Source organism: Haliaeetus leucocephalus, unplaced genomic scaffold (assembly GCF_000737465.1).
Source record: "Haliaeetus leucocephalus isolate CR32 unplaced genomic scaffold, Haliaeetus_leucocephalus-4.0 Scaffold220, whole genome shotgun sequence".
Taxonomy (NCBI): Eukaryota; Metazoa; Chordata; class Aves; order Accipitriformes; family Accipitridae; genus Haliaeetus; species Haliaeetus leucocephalus.
The window spans coordinates 248,164-267,165 of record NW_010972656.1 but is presented as its reverse complement, the minus strand read 5'-3'; the positions used below and the strand labels follow the sequence as shown (position 1 = coordinate 267,165).

At 38.3% G+C, this 19,002-nt stretch overlaps 1 protein-coding gene across 1 annotated transcript in view; it reads left to right on the top strand.

Annotated features, from left to right (window-relative positions):
- The window catches only part of INPP4B (inositol polyphosphate-4-phosphatase, type II, 105kDa), a 297,867-nt gene that overhangs the window by 161,854 nt on the left and 117,011 nt on the right, over positions 1–19,002 (top strand). The window contains exons 8-9 of the mRNA XM_010566942.1: positions 7,349–7,399; positions 10,737–10,816. Of these exons, the coding sequence (XP_010565244.1) occupies positions 7,349–7,399; positions 10,737–10,816 (131 nt within the window). The remainder of the gene's footprint in view (positions 1–7,348; positions 7,400–10,736; positions 10,817–19,002) is intronic.

The following is a 19,002-nucleotide window of genomic DNA, read 5'->3' as shown; positions in this document are numbered from 1 at the left end:
ACCAGCCTGAGGTATTCAGATTTGAGCAAGTAACAACTCCCCATTGGCTGGCCCATATAAATGAATAGCCAAAAACATTTAGGAATGCTCCATCAGTAGCTTGCTGACAGAAGCTAGAATTTGCCTTCTGTGACTTTTATTTCACAGTGAAAGCAAGCAGGGAAGAGCAGGCATCGCAAGCACTTTGAAGGGGATTTTTACTCTTCAGATTTTGTGGATAGTTCCTACTATGCAATAGACTTTAAAGGGGTGATTCCCAGAAATTATGATGGGGGCGGGGGGAAGAGCAACCAGCCTGTTGGCTGATTGTAATGACTAAGGACTTCATTACATTATATAAAAATTATAACTGAGGAAATGCCTAGCCTATTCAGTAGCTATTTAAGACTACAGAAGGTTTCTTCACGTGGCTGGGCTTTGCTCAAAAAAACTGAGAGATGGAGGAAAAAGCCTGTGTTTCATTATTTCACTACCAGTGGTCATTACAATGATTGCAAAAGCTTGACCTCTGAAAAAAACCAGGTTGACTAATGAGCAGCCAACCAACCTGTAATGCGATGCTGCCTCTGTCAGTCAGCACTGACCGCTGTGGGGGACTCTGAGCGGGTGAGCGCTGCGTCGCTCCCCCGTCACGGCTAGATGTGTTGCAGCTGAGAACGGATGGTCTTTCAAACCTTGCAATGCTTGAACCATCACTGGTAGGTGTTTCTTCAGGGGTGCAACCATGGAACGACAGTGCAGAGGTCATCTTTTGCTAGCAGCTGTTCACAAAGGGAGTGACGACGATCGCATCGTGCAAAACGACAGTGCTTTGCAGCATAGGTCTGCATTAACTCTTAGCCGAGGGTTGACGGGGTGCAGCAATACACAGGTTTTTCTTCTCCCTGAAAAAAAGCAGTGTACTGCAGCAACTGATACTGACATAGTATCTGTACCCCGAGTTTCAGTAAAGAGCAAATTAATTACTAGTAGCAGAAGAGCATCTATTTTTAATGGTGCTAAGACTCAAATGTTAATTATCTCTAATTTATAAAGACCATTTTTCTTTGTCACTTTTAATCTCTCACATAACGTTACAGTTGACAGATCTTTCTCAGTGGAGAAAAAAAGCTGTTTCAAATAGGTTAAAAAAATTGAATCTAGTGCTCCTGCTGTGTACTACATTAACAAGGTAAACAGTTTCTTCCTTCCATTTTTTTCATTGCATACACTGAAAACATATTAAAGATTATTTAGATTTATATGGATAGATTTGACAGCTTTTTCATATTTACGTTGACTCCAAGAGATAAATCAAGCTTAGGATTTTGCCTTCAAGGATTAGTTATTTATCATATGAATAGCTGTGGAAGAGAATAGACCTAGATATGAGGAGGCTGTTATAACTGTGTTTCAAATGTGTGATTTTCAGCTTTGCATGTTTCATTCTTGGAGCATACTGGGGAAGAAGCTGTGTACGTGACCTTAGTGCTTTGTGGGGGAAAGACCATTAACAGGAGCTGCCTTTTTTCCTCCTAGCACATCTTCAGTATAGTCAGTTCTTGGTTACGTTTGGTAATTTGCAGACTGAGTGTCAGCAGCCAAAGCTGTGAGCCGTGCTGAGTCAGGCCCCGTACCCAAGCTGTAACCTGCTCCTGGAATCTGAGCTGCAGTGGGCCATTGTATGGATACGGTTGGTATCGTTTTGTGTAGAGGCACAGTGCAACGTACTACAGCTCTGGTATGGCTGGCGATTATGCTGAGTTAATAAGCCTTGCTGGATCTGATCTGGCTCTCTGTAGCATGTTCCAAAGCACTCATGATGTATAGATTTTTCTGTCACTTGGTCTATTCCAGCTTCCATTTGGATGTTGCAGAGAGGTGGCGTGTTTTTTGTGATGCACTCGACACAGAGTGAGTTCCTAAGTAATGTGTTATTTCTGAACTGTGGGTCTGAGTTTTTTTGAAGGCAGTTCTGATCATATGCCCAAGCTGTAAAAATAAACAAACAAAACTGTAGTTGTAATCAAATACTCGAGGCTTTTGTGTTTTTCTGCTCATTATTCATACACTTAGTTATGCACCTACATAAGCTGTTAAATTCTGTTAACCTCAGTCTTTGCTCAGGGGGATCTCTTAGTGCTTATCTTGTACCATGAGTTGGTACTCTTCTCTAGAAAGTGTACAAAGATGCAGCCTGCACAGAGAAGAGAAAGATATTCAGTTGTAGAGAAGTTGGAAAGAAAAACATTTCGTGATGATTCTTAGAGACTGAGAAGTTCCTATTTTCTGTTATCCTCGTATTATTTCTTGAAAAGTGTTGCCCGGAGGTAGTATATAGTATCAGTGCTGCACAAACGAATGATTCTGACTCCACACTCTGCTAGAGAGTCACAATCAAACACTGGCTGTAAAAAGTATCCAACCGTACGCAGATATGCCTGCCCTTCTCTTTGACCCTTTCAGATAAACAAACAGCTGAAACTGTCACTTGGTATACAGCAAATAATAGGGGCATACATATAGTAGGGAAAGCCCCACTTTCCCTACTGTAGATAGTAGGGAAATATATATATATATATATATATAAAAAAAAATTTAGAATTTTTATTTTATATTTTATTGATATATTATATAATAAACATTATATATGTTATAGCACTGCAAAAGCGTTGCAGTAAAGTTGCAGTAGCTTATGTTCCCTTTACTTGTTTTCATCTTCCATTTAATTTTATCATTTGTTACTGTCTCTGCATAACAACTTTCCCAGTGGAACTGTAAGCCCTGCAATACCATATGCATGCCTATTGGGAAAAGATTTTCTTTTTTGCTTTATATGGACTCTTAGAAATAATTATGCACTAAAGGGTGGAAAATGACTGTATTGGCATTGTCCTTCATCCAATAAGAAGGTATCCAACAAAGTATCGATGGAAGTGCTTGACTTTGCTGACTATGCTATGTTGATTGAACTATTTAGCAAATTGTTAATCTATATGATGAAAATAAATAGCTGGTAAATGTACAGCGTCTCGTCAATATCTTCTTTTTAAAAATGAATTTGCTGCATGTACTGGAATGGGATCTATCCTATAAAAGCTGATCGATATTGTTGCAGAACCTAGTAACAACTTCAGCATTTCCAGCTCCTCCACCACAAATACATGAGGGTACAACTTTTTTGACTGGAAAGTTACACGAAATATAGTTACTCCCCGACTCTGATGGGTGGTGCTGAGTGGCTGGCAGGCAGGCGGTGGTGGTGAGGATGAGGACTGACTGTCCGTAGCAGCTGTCTGTGGAATTGTGGTGGTTGTGTTAGCAGAGGTCAGGTTCCTTCCTGGAACTGGGGGAGGACAGAAAGGTGCCCATGGTCACTGTGCCAGAGCACCTCCAGGTAACGTAAAGGTAAAACTGTCTGCATCTCTTGTGTTCTTACACCACTGCCAGAATTATACTGAGAGTGTGAAATTGTGAATCCCTTCCTAGAAGGTGCTATGTTGAAAGAGTATAAGTCAATTTTTCAGTGACTACTTTCAGTAGTTTCTCTTATCATATGCTTTGCCTGATGTGGTGTGTACCTAGGTATTGTGAGATGCCGGGAGCATATAACAGTGGTGACAGAATAGTCCATTTGAGCAGCTGACAGCAATAAGTACTGGGAAGTCATTGGAAGCCACTGGTGACTTGATGAGGTAAATCTAGAGTAACTGAGAAAAGGATCTAGCATTATTTCTTTGCAAAAGTTAAGTGCTTTCCGAACATGGCCTTTGATCATAAACTGAAATGCAAACGCTTTAATTAAGGGCAAGCACAAAAGTTTCAGTAATAATAATGATTCAGTCTTCTGAACTTTGACCATGTGCGTGGATGTGGCTTAGGCTGCCATGAATGACTGAAAGAAATGTTCTTTTTAATCATATAGAGCTGCCTTATACTAAAGGACAGTTAATTAAAGCTGAATTTAGCATTTATGCCTAGAGAAATTTGACACTTGGATATGTCTGTGATAAATGCACTAGAAAGTGTAAGGATAGTTACTCATTGCATATTGTTCTGTATGAATTTTAAAGAAAACAGAATGTATCATGAGTATCCACTCCAGTGCACTAATGTTCTTCCTGGTACAACAAGCTGTGGTGTATACAAGATAGCTGTATTATTTTACAAACTAAATCGCTGGAATGAATAGTCATCATAAACATTTTGCATTTGACCTAGGTTACAAGCTGTCTGTCTGTCTTACTTTTCTGATCTCTTCGTACATCTTTTGTCTGGGAAGGTAAGGCTGTAATGTGTGTTACTCCAGGGAAGTTCAGTCTTACCCGCAATTCTGAATAAACTCACCATTCAGAGGTTTGCCTTTTGCTCAGGAAAACTTAGAGCAAATTGTGAGAAAACTGAAATTCTAACAGAATAATGGATGCTTGAGGTTAAAATCTGCCTTTTTGTTTGCATTTATATTTTGTAGTTGTTTTAGAATACTACTGGGGCCATTAGGCAAAAGTTGGTTTATGACAAGGTTTTAAAAAGTACAGCAGTTTTTTTAATCAGGTAATGTACTGGGACAATATTTGCTCTTTCAAATGCGTTGTATTTCTCTCTTTTTTTATTTCCTTTTTTTTTTTCCTCTTTCATTTTGTGGATTGGGACTAGAGCTGAGTTCTTGTGTTTTATATTTGGTTGTGAACTGTCTGACTTTGTAATGATGCTTGCCTGGGCCTATGTGGACATCTGACAATGGGACTGATAACTGCAGTATTCTGAGAGTTTAAGCATGTTTGGGAACTCAACCAATAGACAGCATGAAAGGGACCAGACTACAGCTCCCATATATGCATTTACATACACATATACAACTTCTCTTTTTAATCAATATTTTAAAACTGTTTCTGAAAAAAAAAAAATTGCACACACTTGCATCAAAAAAATCCAGTTTCCTTTCAAAAGAACTACATTTCAGAGAGAAGAGAGGCACAGTCGAATGCCAGTCCCACCGAATGCAGTATTTATATACATTTGGCTGTATGACTACTGGTTATGAAGTAGTTAAAACCACATGAAAACAAACAAACAAACAAAATATGTAGCTGAATAAAGAAGTATTTTAGAACTGAAAACTGAAGTCTGTGGATACTTCTCCTTTCATTGTGACACTAATGAAATTGAACTTGGAACTGCAAACAAGCAACAGAATTTTTTCCCTTATTTAACTCCATTTGGAATTACAAATTGTTTTTGTTACATGGAAGGCTGGTACTGTAGGTTTGTCAGGTTTTGGCATCCCTTTCCACTTCGTTGCTGGGTCAGAAAAATAGAAATATGTTCTCCTGAATTGAGACTTTATCCAGCAAAGAAAGGAATGAATATTCTATGATTCTAAGTGTATGTTTGATTCCATTGATTTCAATAATCATAAAAGATACTTGGGCTTCCTCTTGCTTTAAAGCACAGCTTAGTATCATGGAAAAACAATTACATGTGTTTTTAAAATACTTGCTGAACTGCTTCTGGGTTACAAATGCATCCTCCTATAAATCAATGATGAAGAGGAAGGGTAATTCTTAAATTATTTGTTCATGTTTCTTGAATAAATATCCATAATAATTTAGAAAATGGCAATACCTTACTTCCATGTTGGGCCAGATGTTACCTGTTTGAGGCTAGCATGTAGACCAGCTTTTTAGCATCTTAAAATGACATTGAATTTTTGGCCTGGCATTGATACCCCTTCTTTCTTTTAAGAAACAAATCTGCTGTAAGTTATTTCCCCCATTTCCCCAGCCCCCAAAAGGGTAAGACAGGTATCACCAACAAGGAAATATCAGTAATTTTATTTTAATTTGTGACTTGAAGTATTTATAGGTAAATTCTAGATACAAATTTTGTGTTAAAAATTTTGTACTAGTATTCTGTAGAAAGCCAAATGCCTCAGAGTTGCTACTGTTCTATTAGTGGAAAAAATCCAAATGTAAAATTACATCCAAATGAGGACTCCCACAGATTTCTAAAGTATGTTGGCCTTCATTAAATTAATTATAGTATTTCTTTCCTGTAGTCAGACTTTTGTGGGAGAAAAAATTGTTCTCGCTGTAGAGAATCAAGGGATAAGAGCTGACTGAGAAAAGCTGTGGTTCTACTTTGTCATGTCTCTGTGGTAGATTTTTGGTTGGCCCATTCTAACAACATGTTGTATTTAGCATAACAGACAAGTAACATTCTCTTTGTTTTAAAGGAGGGTTTTCTTTTTGTATAGTAAGTTGCAGCTAGAATAAAAGAATTGAGGGACACATTTGAGGGACACATTTGAGGGCATGGGGCAAAAATGAGTCTTTTGATGACAGATTTGCAAAATGAGTTGGAGTTTTACTTTGAAATCAAGCCAAAAGATTGTCCTTGGGGGGCCGTGCTGTAAATGGATATCTGTTATTTAGGCTAGGTAATTGAACAGATGCGAATGCTCAGTACATGCCTCCCTTGTGCGTTGCTGAAGCTGGCATCCTTCTCCCAGCAAGCTGATCCAATGGGCTGGTTTGGTTCAGGCAGACCATGTTAGAGGGGTGTTACAGAGGCTTTCTTACACTTTTTCTGTCTCATTTTTACTCTTTAATCAGTTGTCTGTTCTCAACCAACATTCAACAGTAAATTATATAGACACTAAATCGTGCTCCCCCCCCCAACCTGTACTGTATTGTGGGAAATACAGAAGTAAGAGGAATTCAGGTTGTCCCATAGCTTTTCTTGTGAAATGAAAGTAACTGTGTGCAACAGCAGGTCCACCCTACAGAAAACACAGGGACAACTAGAGGTCCCATGTAGGGGAGAATACAGGGACTTTCCTACAAATATCTGTCACCTCAAAGGTGCTCAGGAAGTGGTAGGAGGAGACAGGGCCATACGTTGTGTGAGATGGGGGATCAGGATGTCTGCTGCGGATCAGCTGGCAAAGGCAAATACTTCTTTGGAGAAAATACTTCTTAATGTACTATGTTCTTTCATTTGTGGTTGAAAAGTTTGGTCCCAGATAACAGCTCTAGATGAAGAATTCTGGCATTCAAGTTAGAGCCGAAGAGTCTGATTTTAGGAAACGAACAACTGAGCACAGCCTTTCCCCCTTTAGAGAATCAGCAAAGTTCAGAATGATAAACGGGTAGTGGTGAGAGACTTTCTCCACAGGAACCAGAAGATGTTGTGCTTAAGTTATTAGTTGTTATTAAATTATATAGATCTCCCTTTAAATTTATCTCCAACATGTAGAAAGTATGAGGGAAAAAAACACGAACACTTCTCCCATTCTTTTTGGAAAGTAACAACAAAAAAGTAATGTTTCTTTTCCCTTTTTTTCTTCTTCTTTTTCTTTCTCTCTCAGGTCCGCACCAGTGTCCTACCTGATCACAAGGAACCAAGAGCAGATGTTGGAGTAAGCAATTTTTATTCATTAATTGATTTTTTTTTTTTTTTTTCACCTCATCAGCAGGCACAGACACCCAATGAAGAGAAATGGTGTTCTGCCTAACTGCTAAACAGGAGCTGGGTTAAATGAATAAAAAATCAAGGCAGGAGTAATAGTCTCAGTGACTGATGTAATCCCAGTCACATATTTCTTGAAAATCCTTTTCAACTGAAAATATCCTGAGGCAAGCACAACTATCTAGACTTCCTGCTACTGCCATACAAGCAGTCTGGATGAGATTGAGAGCTTGGAACCGTACTGCCTCAATGAGCCTGGCCTGTCGCCTTCTGGTTTTGCTGTGCAGAGCATAAAATGTTCTGCTGTAGGATTTGACTTTGGGTTCACTTTAAGAAATTACACTGGTGACAAATGGAGGACTTATTTTTCTGTGTAGGTCTATAGAACTTTTGGCAAAGATACTGGGATGTCATTTCTGGGTGTGACAAGGCTAGAATCTCCCAGATAATATGGACATCTCATGGGAGTGGGAAATGTTGGTCCTGCTAGAGCTGAATAAAAGACCAAACACCATCTGGTGCAGGTATCAGACCTATGTATGCAAATATTTAAAATAACTGGATTTTAAAATTTTTAGCCTAAAGTGTTGACTTTCCTGCATTACCAGGGCTTCCTTGGCATAGTTTCCAGGACTTTAGCTAGTGTTTGAAAAAATCTGCAGTTTGGCAGCAAATTCAGTCTTGGTGAAATAATCAATGTGTTTCAACTTTTCATATGGCTATTATAGAGACTTTTCTCTTTGCCTAGCTGAGATTATTTATCAAACTACTCAAGGCGCATATCTTAAGATTTATAATCGTAAGTAGCCCACTAGCAAAATTATAGAGTAATATCCCTCTGTAATTAGCATTACAGCAGCAGTTCTGTTTAAAGCCTGCTTTTCAAGCCTCTCCAAGTCACGTGCAAAGTTAGATTGGTTTGCAGACTGCCAGTTCAGGCCCCAGGGTAGACTATTTGTATCTAAATCAGTATGAAAAAAGTATTCTGCAGCACTGTTTGAAATTAGACCCCCTGAACATTAGCATAACTTTAATCATTTGGGTCATGGGACCTTCCACAATTTCATTTAATTTTACAAATAACTCTGAACTGCATTGTCAGGCAAAGAAAATCTTACTCTAAATAAGTATAAAAATATGAAACTGACAAATAAGTAGAATTTTTTAAGCCCATAAAATTATTCACCTTTGATTTCATGACCCTGGAGAACTAGATATGACACTCAGAGGTGCTTAGTGGGTACAATTACCAAAGCTCATAGATTGTATAAGAGAGCAGTGTGATTGCTTCTTAGCCCTGATCATGAGGACTCTGACTTAGGGTTCTTAAATGGATTTATAGTTTTATTGTGCTGCAGAAAGAAGCACCGAGTGACCCAACCTATATCAATTTCATTCTAAATATCCCTCTCCCTCTTTCCAAATGGTAAGGATGCAAATACAAGCACTCAAATGCCATGAAATGCCAGAATAAAGGCTGCTATGTAGATGCTGTGCTGTAGAATGTGTTCTTATTGTACCAAGAAAGATATGCTCTTGTAGGAAGATAACTAATCTGAGCTAACCGTGTCACCACAGAGTTTTAGTGAATAAACACTGTCATGTTGACTGATCTAAAGGAAGACAGAACTGTCAGTGTGTTCACTCTAGCAAGGCTGTGCATCACCCTGTGCCACACCTGGACGTATTTCCTTGTGAAAGTACATGTTTCATTTTGGCATTGAAAACTAACCATTATCTTTGCTTATGTGGCCACGGTATTTTTTCTCTATATATTTCCTATAGGCCTCTTTTCTTCCTTATTTCCTGTTCAGCACTTCCCAAATCCACTATTTTCCTAGCCTTCCCTAGACTCTCAGCTTGCATCTTTTTTCCTCTGCTTAAGTGCCAACGAAAGCACAGGAAATCTAAGTCTGTGTCATTGATAGGAATAACCGATGACTTAGTTTACCAAATTGGAGATCAGTGTTGTTGCTTACCTAAATTGAGAATTGTGAGTTGAACTGTACATTTTATATGCAAGAAAACCTATCTTATTGTAGAGCTTTATTGTTAGTGTTCAAACACTCAATATCCAGCTGGCCTTCCTGAAAGAGCACAGGCTGCACAGTTTTTTTACCAGAGGAAGTTACGCTTCTCAGTAGCAACAAATTCTCTCCTCTTTTTCCATGAACAGGAAAGTTGCTCTCTGCATGCAGCCTGTGTTGACTCAGAGCAACTTGATTCTTCTTTAATGTGTATATCCAAGAACTTATATAATTTAGCCTGGAGTTTTACTTTGCCATTCCAACAGTAGAGTAAAATTAGTATAAAGTAATAAAAACAAACTTTGTGTACTTAAAGTTTTCTTGCAAAAATTTAACATAATCTTATGATCTCATTATAATTTATTCAGAGCAAGTGATATTGAGTCGTGTATTTGGAAGATGAATGGATAGAAGATGGCTGTAGTCCATTGTTCCCACGGCAAGAATACTACTGTTGGCCAAGTTGGCCAAATGAGATTTTAGCAATGTGCGGCAGAATATGAGCAGAGGTTAAAAAAATAACCAAAATGCAAAAGATGCATTTATTTTCCTCTGCACTATTTTCCTGATGATGTGTGAAGGTGATTTTGATAGAAGGAAAAGATACAGTGGCATAGCTTAATTTAACTTTAGACGTTCTAGTTTCATTAGCATGTTTCTCTGCACTTGTACTGCAATGAATAGGGCCACCTTACAATGAAAATAACGGAAACAAGTACTTAAAAACACTGCCATAAACTAGAGGAATATAACATTTCCATTAATAAACTTGTGCTGAACTCGGTGTAGAAATACCTTCTTAGAAAGTACATTCATATCTGGAATACATAGATAGTAGTGCCTAAGGGTTGGGGAAAAACCATAGCAAGAACAACTTTTCTAAAACACTGAAAACTTAGCATTTCTCGTAATCTAGAAATTGTAAATAGAGGAAGAAGAAGATGCAAATGCTTGTACTGCACAAAAATTTTCCTGTGGCTGTACATTTTACAACCTGTTATTTTGTCAGGTTGTCAGACTTTTCTTAATGAAAAAGAGAGAGGTTCCTGCCTGTAAAACCAGAGATTAATAATTTACTGATAATCATGCTACAGGTGCATAAAAAATTTCTACTGGATAGTGTGTCAAACTAGTATACTGGAATGTAATATTTTTCTAGGTACCAAAGAAAGATTTCCAAGTATGCAACCAAAAAAAGTAATAATTAAAACTTAAAAAATTAATAGAGATGTTATCTTCTCTTTCTGCTTTGTTTTGTAGCGAAGCTTCCTGGGCTGTACAACTTTTAGAGTAGGAGACTTGGTAAAGTCAAAGGAGCAACAGTTGACCCTTACCCTCAGGTAGGTGTTTTCCTCTGTTGTAAACCATGTTGAATTAATAACCCACAGCATTTCGTGTCCAAAGAAGTGCAGCAAAGCTGGTGAAGCATCTAGAGAAGAAGTCCTGTGAGGAGCAGCTGAGGGAACTGGGGTTGTTTAGCCTGGAGAAAAGGCGGCTGAGGGGAGACCTTATCGCTCTCTACAACTACCTGAAAGGAGGCTGTAGTGAGGTGGGGGTCGGTCTCTTCTCCCAAGTAACAAGCAATAGGATGAGATGAAACGGCCTCAAGTTGTGCCAGGGGAGGTTTAGATTGGATATTAGGAAAAAATTCTTCACTGAAAAGGTTGTCAAGCACTGGAACAGGCTGCCCAGGGAAGTGGTTGAGTCACCATCCCTGGAGGTATTTAAAAGGCATTTAGGTGTGATGCTTAGGGACATGGTTTAGTGGTGGACTTGGCAGTGTTAGGTTAACAGTTGGACTCGATCTTAAAGGTCTTTTCCAACCTAAGTGATTCTACGATTCTATGATTGCTGCTTGACTGTGTTTGAAACTCTGTATTACTTCAGGTATATTAGATGTCAACTTGAAGTGCTTCTATTTCTACCATGCACAAAGTCAAAATTAAATACCAATTCTTTAAGCTGGAGCTTGCCATGTGTCAGATTAGAAAAGTTTAGTGATTTTTTGGTATGATAACCTATGGAAGAATTGCAGGGAACTTGAAGTAAGGGATATTCTTCAAAGTTTCCTTTAAGAAGGAGCATAAGGTTCTCAGTTTCATTTGGTGTGTGTGGTTTAAAGAATTAACACTGTATAGTTTGCTTTTTTGGTTACTAGGCTTATTTAAAGGTGGTGGACCTAATGACTCAAGGCTTCTGTCATGTGAAATTGGTTGCAGTCTCCTAAACTCATTGTTACAGGCAGCCAACCTCAAATGGTGGTGGGAGGGTGATGTGCAACTCTAATTAGTGACACGGGGTACAGATCTGCAGGAGAGTCAGAGCCAGTGTTCAAAAACTAGGGCTGGGCTGAACAGATATTTCTTAAAGCTGTGCACTGAAGAAAAAAATTCACCCCTGATACTGACTTGCATGGCTTAAGATGAATCAAGATACAAATCAAAACTTTTTGAAGGTTAGGGGGAAGCCTTTTAGGTGGTGATTTTCAGAATGAATTAGTGGGACGTTACATAGCACAGGGATTTTGTTGAGCTGATTTTTGCAAGCACAATGGAGGCTTATTTGGGATTAGTGGGGTAGGTACAGGTAAGCCTCACAAAGCCACTGCCCAAACTCACCGTGTTTCTACACAGGCAAAATCTGGGGAGGAAAGAAGCTGTAACTAGGAAAACTGAGACATTGGTATATGTTCTGCCTGCGATATTGTGCATAGGTGCTGTAGAAAAGTTGTGTTACGTTCCTTATGCTGTGCATATGAAGCCAGCCTTGATTTGGCTAAAGGCCCAAATTACGACCCATTCAACGATGCTGTGGTACTGTCACTATGTCAAGGACACTGCATTTTTTTTGGAACGGAAAATTCTTGAAGTATTTTGGTTTTATTACTGCACCTGCCTTCCTATTATAACAACAGTAGTTACATATGTGTGTGTAGTTTACTGGGCAAAGTTAAAAAAATGCTTTGATTTTAATTTCTCGCAAACACAGAAAATGCCGTGCCTAACAAGCAGATAACTTTGTTTTCTAACAAGCAAAACAGATCATATAAAATGTGAACTGACTGTTCTTTATGGAAATGTATGGCTAGATAAACAAATACCAACTTAGTGTTTGTAAGAGTCTGTTCTTACAGAATTTCAAGTTGTCTCAAGTTCTTTGGGACAAACCTTGTCTCTGTGATTGACGTATTGAAAACTTGATCTGAAAGAATGCCTCTGACAGGTGCCATAATAATTGGCAGAATGTAAAGTTTCAGAAAACTGTGAAAAGAATAAGTGCTTTGTATCTAATCCATCTAATTTGTAAACAAAAAGTTCAGATGGATAACTAATAAGGAATAGATGACAGATTGCCAGGTTAGTTTTGGCTGAACCTCTAAGCCTTTTCAGATTTGCTTTTAATTAATATTTTTAATCTTGTATGTCCTCTTTGTGCAGCTAACACTAGAAGACAAATATTATACCAATTCAAATTAATTTGCAGATACATTAAATGGTAGGTTTTAGTTGGTTGGTTGCGTTTTTTTGGTTGTTTTTTTTTTAAGAAAAAAAATCCTAACCTTTTAAATGTGGGATTGTTTCCTGATTATGGATATTCAGCTGCACAAAATCAATAGAAATTCTCCATGTTTCTTCAATGGCAGTTTAACCAGAACAGTCTAGTAATCTAAACTTGCTTTCCTCTAGTTGCCCTATTATATTAGTATCCCTCAGGAGGATAGGGGATATACCAAGGGCCTTGTCAGAGCATGCAATTCTATTTAATTCTTGTTGATACACTTTGGGTGGAAGTTTACCAGGGAGTGCCTGTGATTGAGATATTCCTTTGTTAGATCTGAAGTAGAGATTAAAGGATCCAGAAATAGCTCTGTGGTGTGCCCTGTAAATATTGGAGTAATTATAGAATCTGGTTACTTTTTCACTGTTTTTTTCAGTTGTTATGTCTTGCAATTGTCTTTCTTAGGTACAATGTAACGATATAAAGTGTTCTTAAAGGAATATACTAGTATTTTTCTCAGTTGTGGAGGGGTGGCATACATCTACAATTCCTTACTGTTGACAAACTATGCTCTATTTTTTCCCTTTCCCTGCCATTATACCTTTAATAGTAATTAGGGACACAAGTTACAAAGCCTCTGCAAAAGAAGTTTTTATTTTGATTGTCCTTTCTTCTCCATAAAGGTCCCCTAAACAGATGGCTGAGTGTTTACTGTTCATGTGTGCACCTATATCTAATCATCAAAACCTGAACGGGTCAATTTGTAGAATTGCTTCAATTCTGACCAAATACACAGCTGATGTTGGCAGAGGAATTTAGTAACTAGAGACTTGGGATTGCAGTTTCCAATATGATATTTATAAAAGTAGAAATGCCTCCTATAGGCTTGAATGTTTCATTTTGTAATGGTAATGCAATGCCACTTGCTTCCAGCTTTCTCATAGGGTTGTGATGATGAACAGGATAAAATGGACTATTGAATAAAACAAAAGCCATATTCAGTAGCAGAAGGTTTCTTAATATTGACTATGTTGCAGTGTACCCAATTTTTTTTAAAAAAAGCAAGCATACATCCTTTTTTCTTTGTAAATAAGAGTTAGGTATGCTGATTGCTGTTTTAGTAATTAATGCTGATTTTTTTTTTTTTTTTTTTTTTAGTTTATTTACATTTTAAGTTCAGTCTAGAGGATCTTTTTGCCAATGCCTTTCTTTTAAGAACACTGTAATGTGTTTCTTTGCTTGGTTGAGGTCTTATGGCCATTTGTAAAGGGCTAGCAATTAGTACTTCCATTAGCTGTTTGCCCTGTTTTCAGGAAGGCCCTCTTTGGCTCGGGTGATTTGGTATGATTTCCAGTAAGTTACATGTAAGAAGCAGCAAAGGAAAAAAGATAATAGTGCTCTTTCGTGCTCTCTGTGAAAATAAGGTCCATCTGTCTGAGATGCTCCTCTTAGTAGACAGTACAAAAGTGTAAGTAGGCTACTTCAATATGAAACTAGGGTAATATCAATACCACTCGGATCCTTTGGCCCCTGTGAGCAGGAACTTGTAGCGATGGAGCTAAGCAGCCAAAAACAAGAACTAGGATATAGTGCATAAATTATACAGATTATCTGAGAGAATGTGCCTGTGGATGTCTGTCAGTCAGGTACTGAATAGACTTTCTTTAAACATGTGGCTGTATTTGACCTCTAGGACAATATCTATCAATCTGCTTGGTTTAGCTGTCTTATTTTCATTAATCTTGGGCAGGACTGAACCTATTTCGTTTAAATAAAGGAAATAAGCCATAGTTATTTTTGGAAAGTTCAAAAAAATAACTCCAAGACTCCATTAAAGAAAGTCTCCCCTACTTCCCTCCCTCCTAACACTGTCTTCCAAGCATCTTGTTCAGTGGGCCAGAAGACACGTAACTGCACTTCAGTAATAGTTACGTTCCCATTGTTTAACTAACTACAGAGAATTTGAAAGTGGCACACTAATTTTTACAGTCATTTATGTACATATAACTTCTTTAGAAAATGATGACTATAAAATACTATATATTTAGCTGCTTTTCCCTATTAAAATTCAGTACAAGTCTGCCCTCAACTAGTTTTACTTGGTCTCCATCCTGAAATTGTTTCTTGGCTGCTTCACGTCATGTCATCCACCCCAGGAAGCAGGTGAACAACAGCCTGGCTTTATAAGCCAGGCAAATCTCCTATACAGTTGAGGTGAAACTTGTTTTGACATGAAGCTTAATCAACAGTACATTGAAATCATGAAAACTGAGAAGGAATTGAACAGTGCAAAACTTTGTTTATTTACCTTAGAATGCAACAGGATGTTATTTATCAGTGGACTTGTTTAAAAATGGTATTGGTTGCAATAGACTCCACTGTGAATTCACAGAATAAACATTTCTATGCAAGTACAATAGTTTTGTGCTTCCATATTTCAAAATATATTGCAGCAGTGGAGAAAATTATTTTATGACAATATGTATGTTAGTCTGTACTAATGGCATTTATTGTGTATTATGCATTGGAGAAAGGGGCTGCTTGCTAGACTGAAAGTCATGCAGTTTGCTTTTCAGGCAGGCAGTTGCTTTGTCATTTATAATTAACATAGCTATGCAAATGCACACTCTGCTTCTCTTTCTTTGTGTTCTTGAGCCCTTTTTTTTTTTTTTTTTTTTTTGAAAAAAAGGTATGGCCATGGGAACCAATTAGTGGGCCTAAATTTGCATATTCAACATGCGGCAATGAAACTTGATGAGAACAGCATTGGAGGCAAATGGCTGCTATTCTCAGTCCATCTAGCTCACTTGCTTTTCCACTGCTAGCTTGTTACCTGCTTTCTCTCCGGATGCCTGGGTCAACCTTTTATCACCAGAAGTATTAAGGTGGGCACATATTCCTGCTGCTCAGGATGGTGCTGACTAGCTCCTTCCCTCTTTGCATTTGAGGGAACTTATACTGATCTGGTGATCCTTAAGGACTTGGGATGGTAAGGAAATCCATACGTATAATAAACTTTAAATTAATATTAGAAGCATTCATAAGTAATTGTGGTTTTAAACCTGAGCAGATTTCATGGCTGCTTCAAAAGTCTTTGGGTTTGGCTCAGCGAGTAGAACAACAATATTGCTTTTAACGTTGATAGAAGGATTTTTTTTTTTTTAATTTCAAAACCTACTGTTTCACTCAATCACCTCTGCAAGGTTCATCAGAAGATGGGTCATTGGTGACTCCAGCTTAGGTGAATGCAGACTGTCACAGGATTATGGCTGTGGTAGGTGGAGTAAGCACTGCAGTATGTAGTCACGTTGGACTAAATGGTTAGGGATAGAGCGAAACATTGCCAGCTTTGCTGCTGAAGCCTGCATCCTATGACACTGGATTCTAAATCTGGTTTAGAAATCACTCTTCTAACACTTTGTCTCCTTTTCATTGGTCATATTGCAAATGCAGATGCTCTGTGGACAGATAGGTGATCGGTGCTCCTTGTCCTAGGCTGCTAAAAAAAAAAAAAATCAGCAATTTTCCAACTCCGTAAGCCAGCTAGAGTTTGAGCCTTATGTGGGCTTCTTCATATCAACGCTTTTTGTTGTTGTTGTTCTTATTGGTGTATTTGCCATGCCCACTGTCCCTGTGCAGGTTTGTCAAGGTGCAATCCTTTGTCCTGTGGGTCTATAGTATCTCTTGTCTCGTGACTGCAAGCAATTTGATGCAGGGACAGTCTTCACTGCACCACGTGAGTGCAGAGTGCGCTTTTCAGCTTTATTAAACTACAGCAAATAAGATGATTCTATCCTAATGCATTATGAAGTACCCTAAAACCAATTAATTATTCTCCTGATGCTCTGTTGAACAGTGTGTATGTGTGAGATTGTCTCTTCCTGTCTGTCCAGGCAAATGGCATGAAGTGTGTACATACGTGTGTGTGTGCACAATACTGTTTCTGTTGGTGCAAAGTAAAATAATATAGATTTTTATTTTATTTAAGTGTGATTGCTAGTGTTTTTATTTATTTTTCCCAATGCATCACTTCTGTTTCTCACTTTTAATTTTCTTTCAAACGAAATTTTAATCTCATGATGTTGTTTGAAAGTTTTAAAAGCATGACATGTCTGTTGTTTGAAGACTCTCATGCACCAGTGGTATTTTAAATTCACAGTGTCTGACACAGCTAATGACAGTTTCTCCCTGGACATTTGTAGTGCTCTTTGTTGATTTATGTGCCTGTAACGTTCAAAAGAAACTGGGTTTTTTTGTTTTTTAAACTGTGTTTTCATATTTCCATGTGGAAAGGAGTACAACTACGATGCAGCAGTCACACTGTTTAGTTTTATTCTGTTTCATTACCTTCTCTTGCAGATACTGCATGTTTCAGGTTGTAATATTACATATGTATTAGATCAGAACAGGAGTGATTTTGAGAAGAAAATAATTGAAAAAATTGATACAAAGTGGAATTAGATTAGTCATATTTTTTAAATGTGTATGGAGGAAGCTTCCAAATACATATTGCTACTTGTGCAGGCAAGCAATGCAGTGATCACTGCCATACTGAGGCCAAGCCTCTAGTAACAGCAATGAGGAGGAATATTTAGTGTTCTAAAGAAAGGGAGACAAGGACTGAGAAAATATAACTGGCATTTCCATTTTTATTTTGTTTGCCTTGTTGGCTTGTATCAGTTCATTTGCAAATTGAGCTGTTTTGCTCGATGTTTGTTTACACTTTTAATTTACCCTGATGTAATTTGAAATCAGATCTGTTTTATGCAAGTCTGTCTCAGACTTGTGGGTCTCTTTGGCCTTAGAAAAATGTGTTCCCTAAAAAAAGGGTGGGCAGGATTTTGCTTCTGGAAGTCAAATGAATGCAACGTTTTCCTTTCAGACCAGGATAACAGCAAAGTGCTGTCACATATTTAAGCCAGCCCAGTAATGAGGTCATCCACTTGACACTTTGATCGGGACACGTTAACCTGTTGAAAAATTTTCAGTCTTACAGCTGCACGTTTACTTTGATTTTTAAAGGTGTATGTGGTTTGCTAACATCTGTTGTATTCCCCTTCTCCTTGGAAATGCTGCAATCCTTTTGTTGAGGTAGGCTGGTTTGCTTGCTCATTTGACACAGGAAGGAGAAAACAAATGAAGTTAAACCACTAAGCTGTACCAACACAGGGGAATCTTCTTCATTCAGAGAAGGCGCTTAAGTTGTTCTCATGCATTTCAAAATTATTATGTATTTTTGCTCATAAACACCCTTTGGACATTGAACCCTTCTTCCTCATTACTTCTCTTTTGTATTCTTTTTTAATTAGCGTAGGCTTCTTTGATTGCAAGGCTAGCTGGAATTGGTTCATTTTAAATTGTTTCTTTATTGTCAGTAATGAGTTTGGCTTAGAGCAAATGAAGTAGTGACACATGTAAAATATGAAGAATTGCGTGTATTTTGCAGGGTTTTATATAAGAACATATTTAACTTATATAGTTGCAAGATGAGTGTATTCTACTGAGTCACGTATTCAAGCATAATGGTTCGCAACCAAAATAATTATTTAAATTTGAGGCTTGGGGGTGGCTATATTTTGAGACTTTACTGTAAAAAATGGTAGTTTTGATTTAGCATGATAAATAAGTATCCATGCCTGAAAAGACTAACGTACGTGCTTAGCTATAGTCAGTGTAAAGAGCTGGCATACTCTGGCTTAATTAAGGCCTTATACTGCATGCAGAAATACAGATGATGAAAAATTGTGGGAGCTCAAAGCAGAGACAGAGCCCTCCCGCCTGGGGCACCAGCAAGCGCTCTGGGAAAGCCTGCGCACGGCAGAAGGCAGCAAGGCAAAGCTGAGCTGGGGCTGCCCTGCCCGAGAGCGGGAGACGTCGGCGCGGTGCTGCTCGGGGGCTCTCAGCACCCGAGAGGCAGCGGGAGTTGGCGCACAGAGCTGTACGGCGCCAACCGGGCCTGGGGGGGTACCTCCGCGTAGTACCGTGCTGGGCACGCGGGTATACCAGGCAGCCGGTGAGCGGGCTGCAG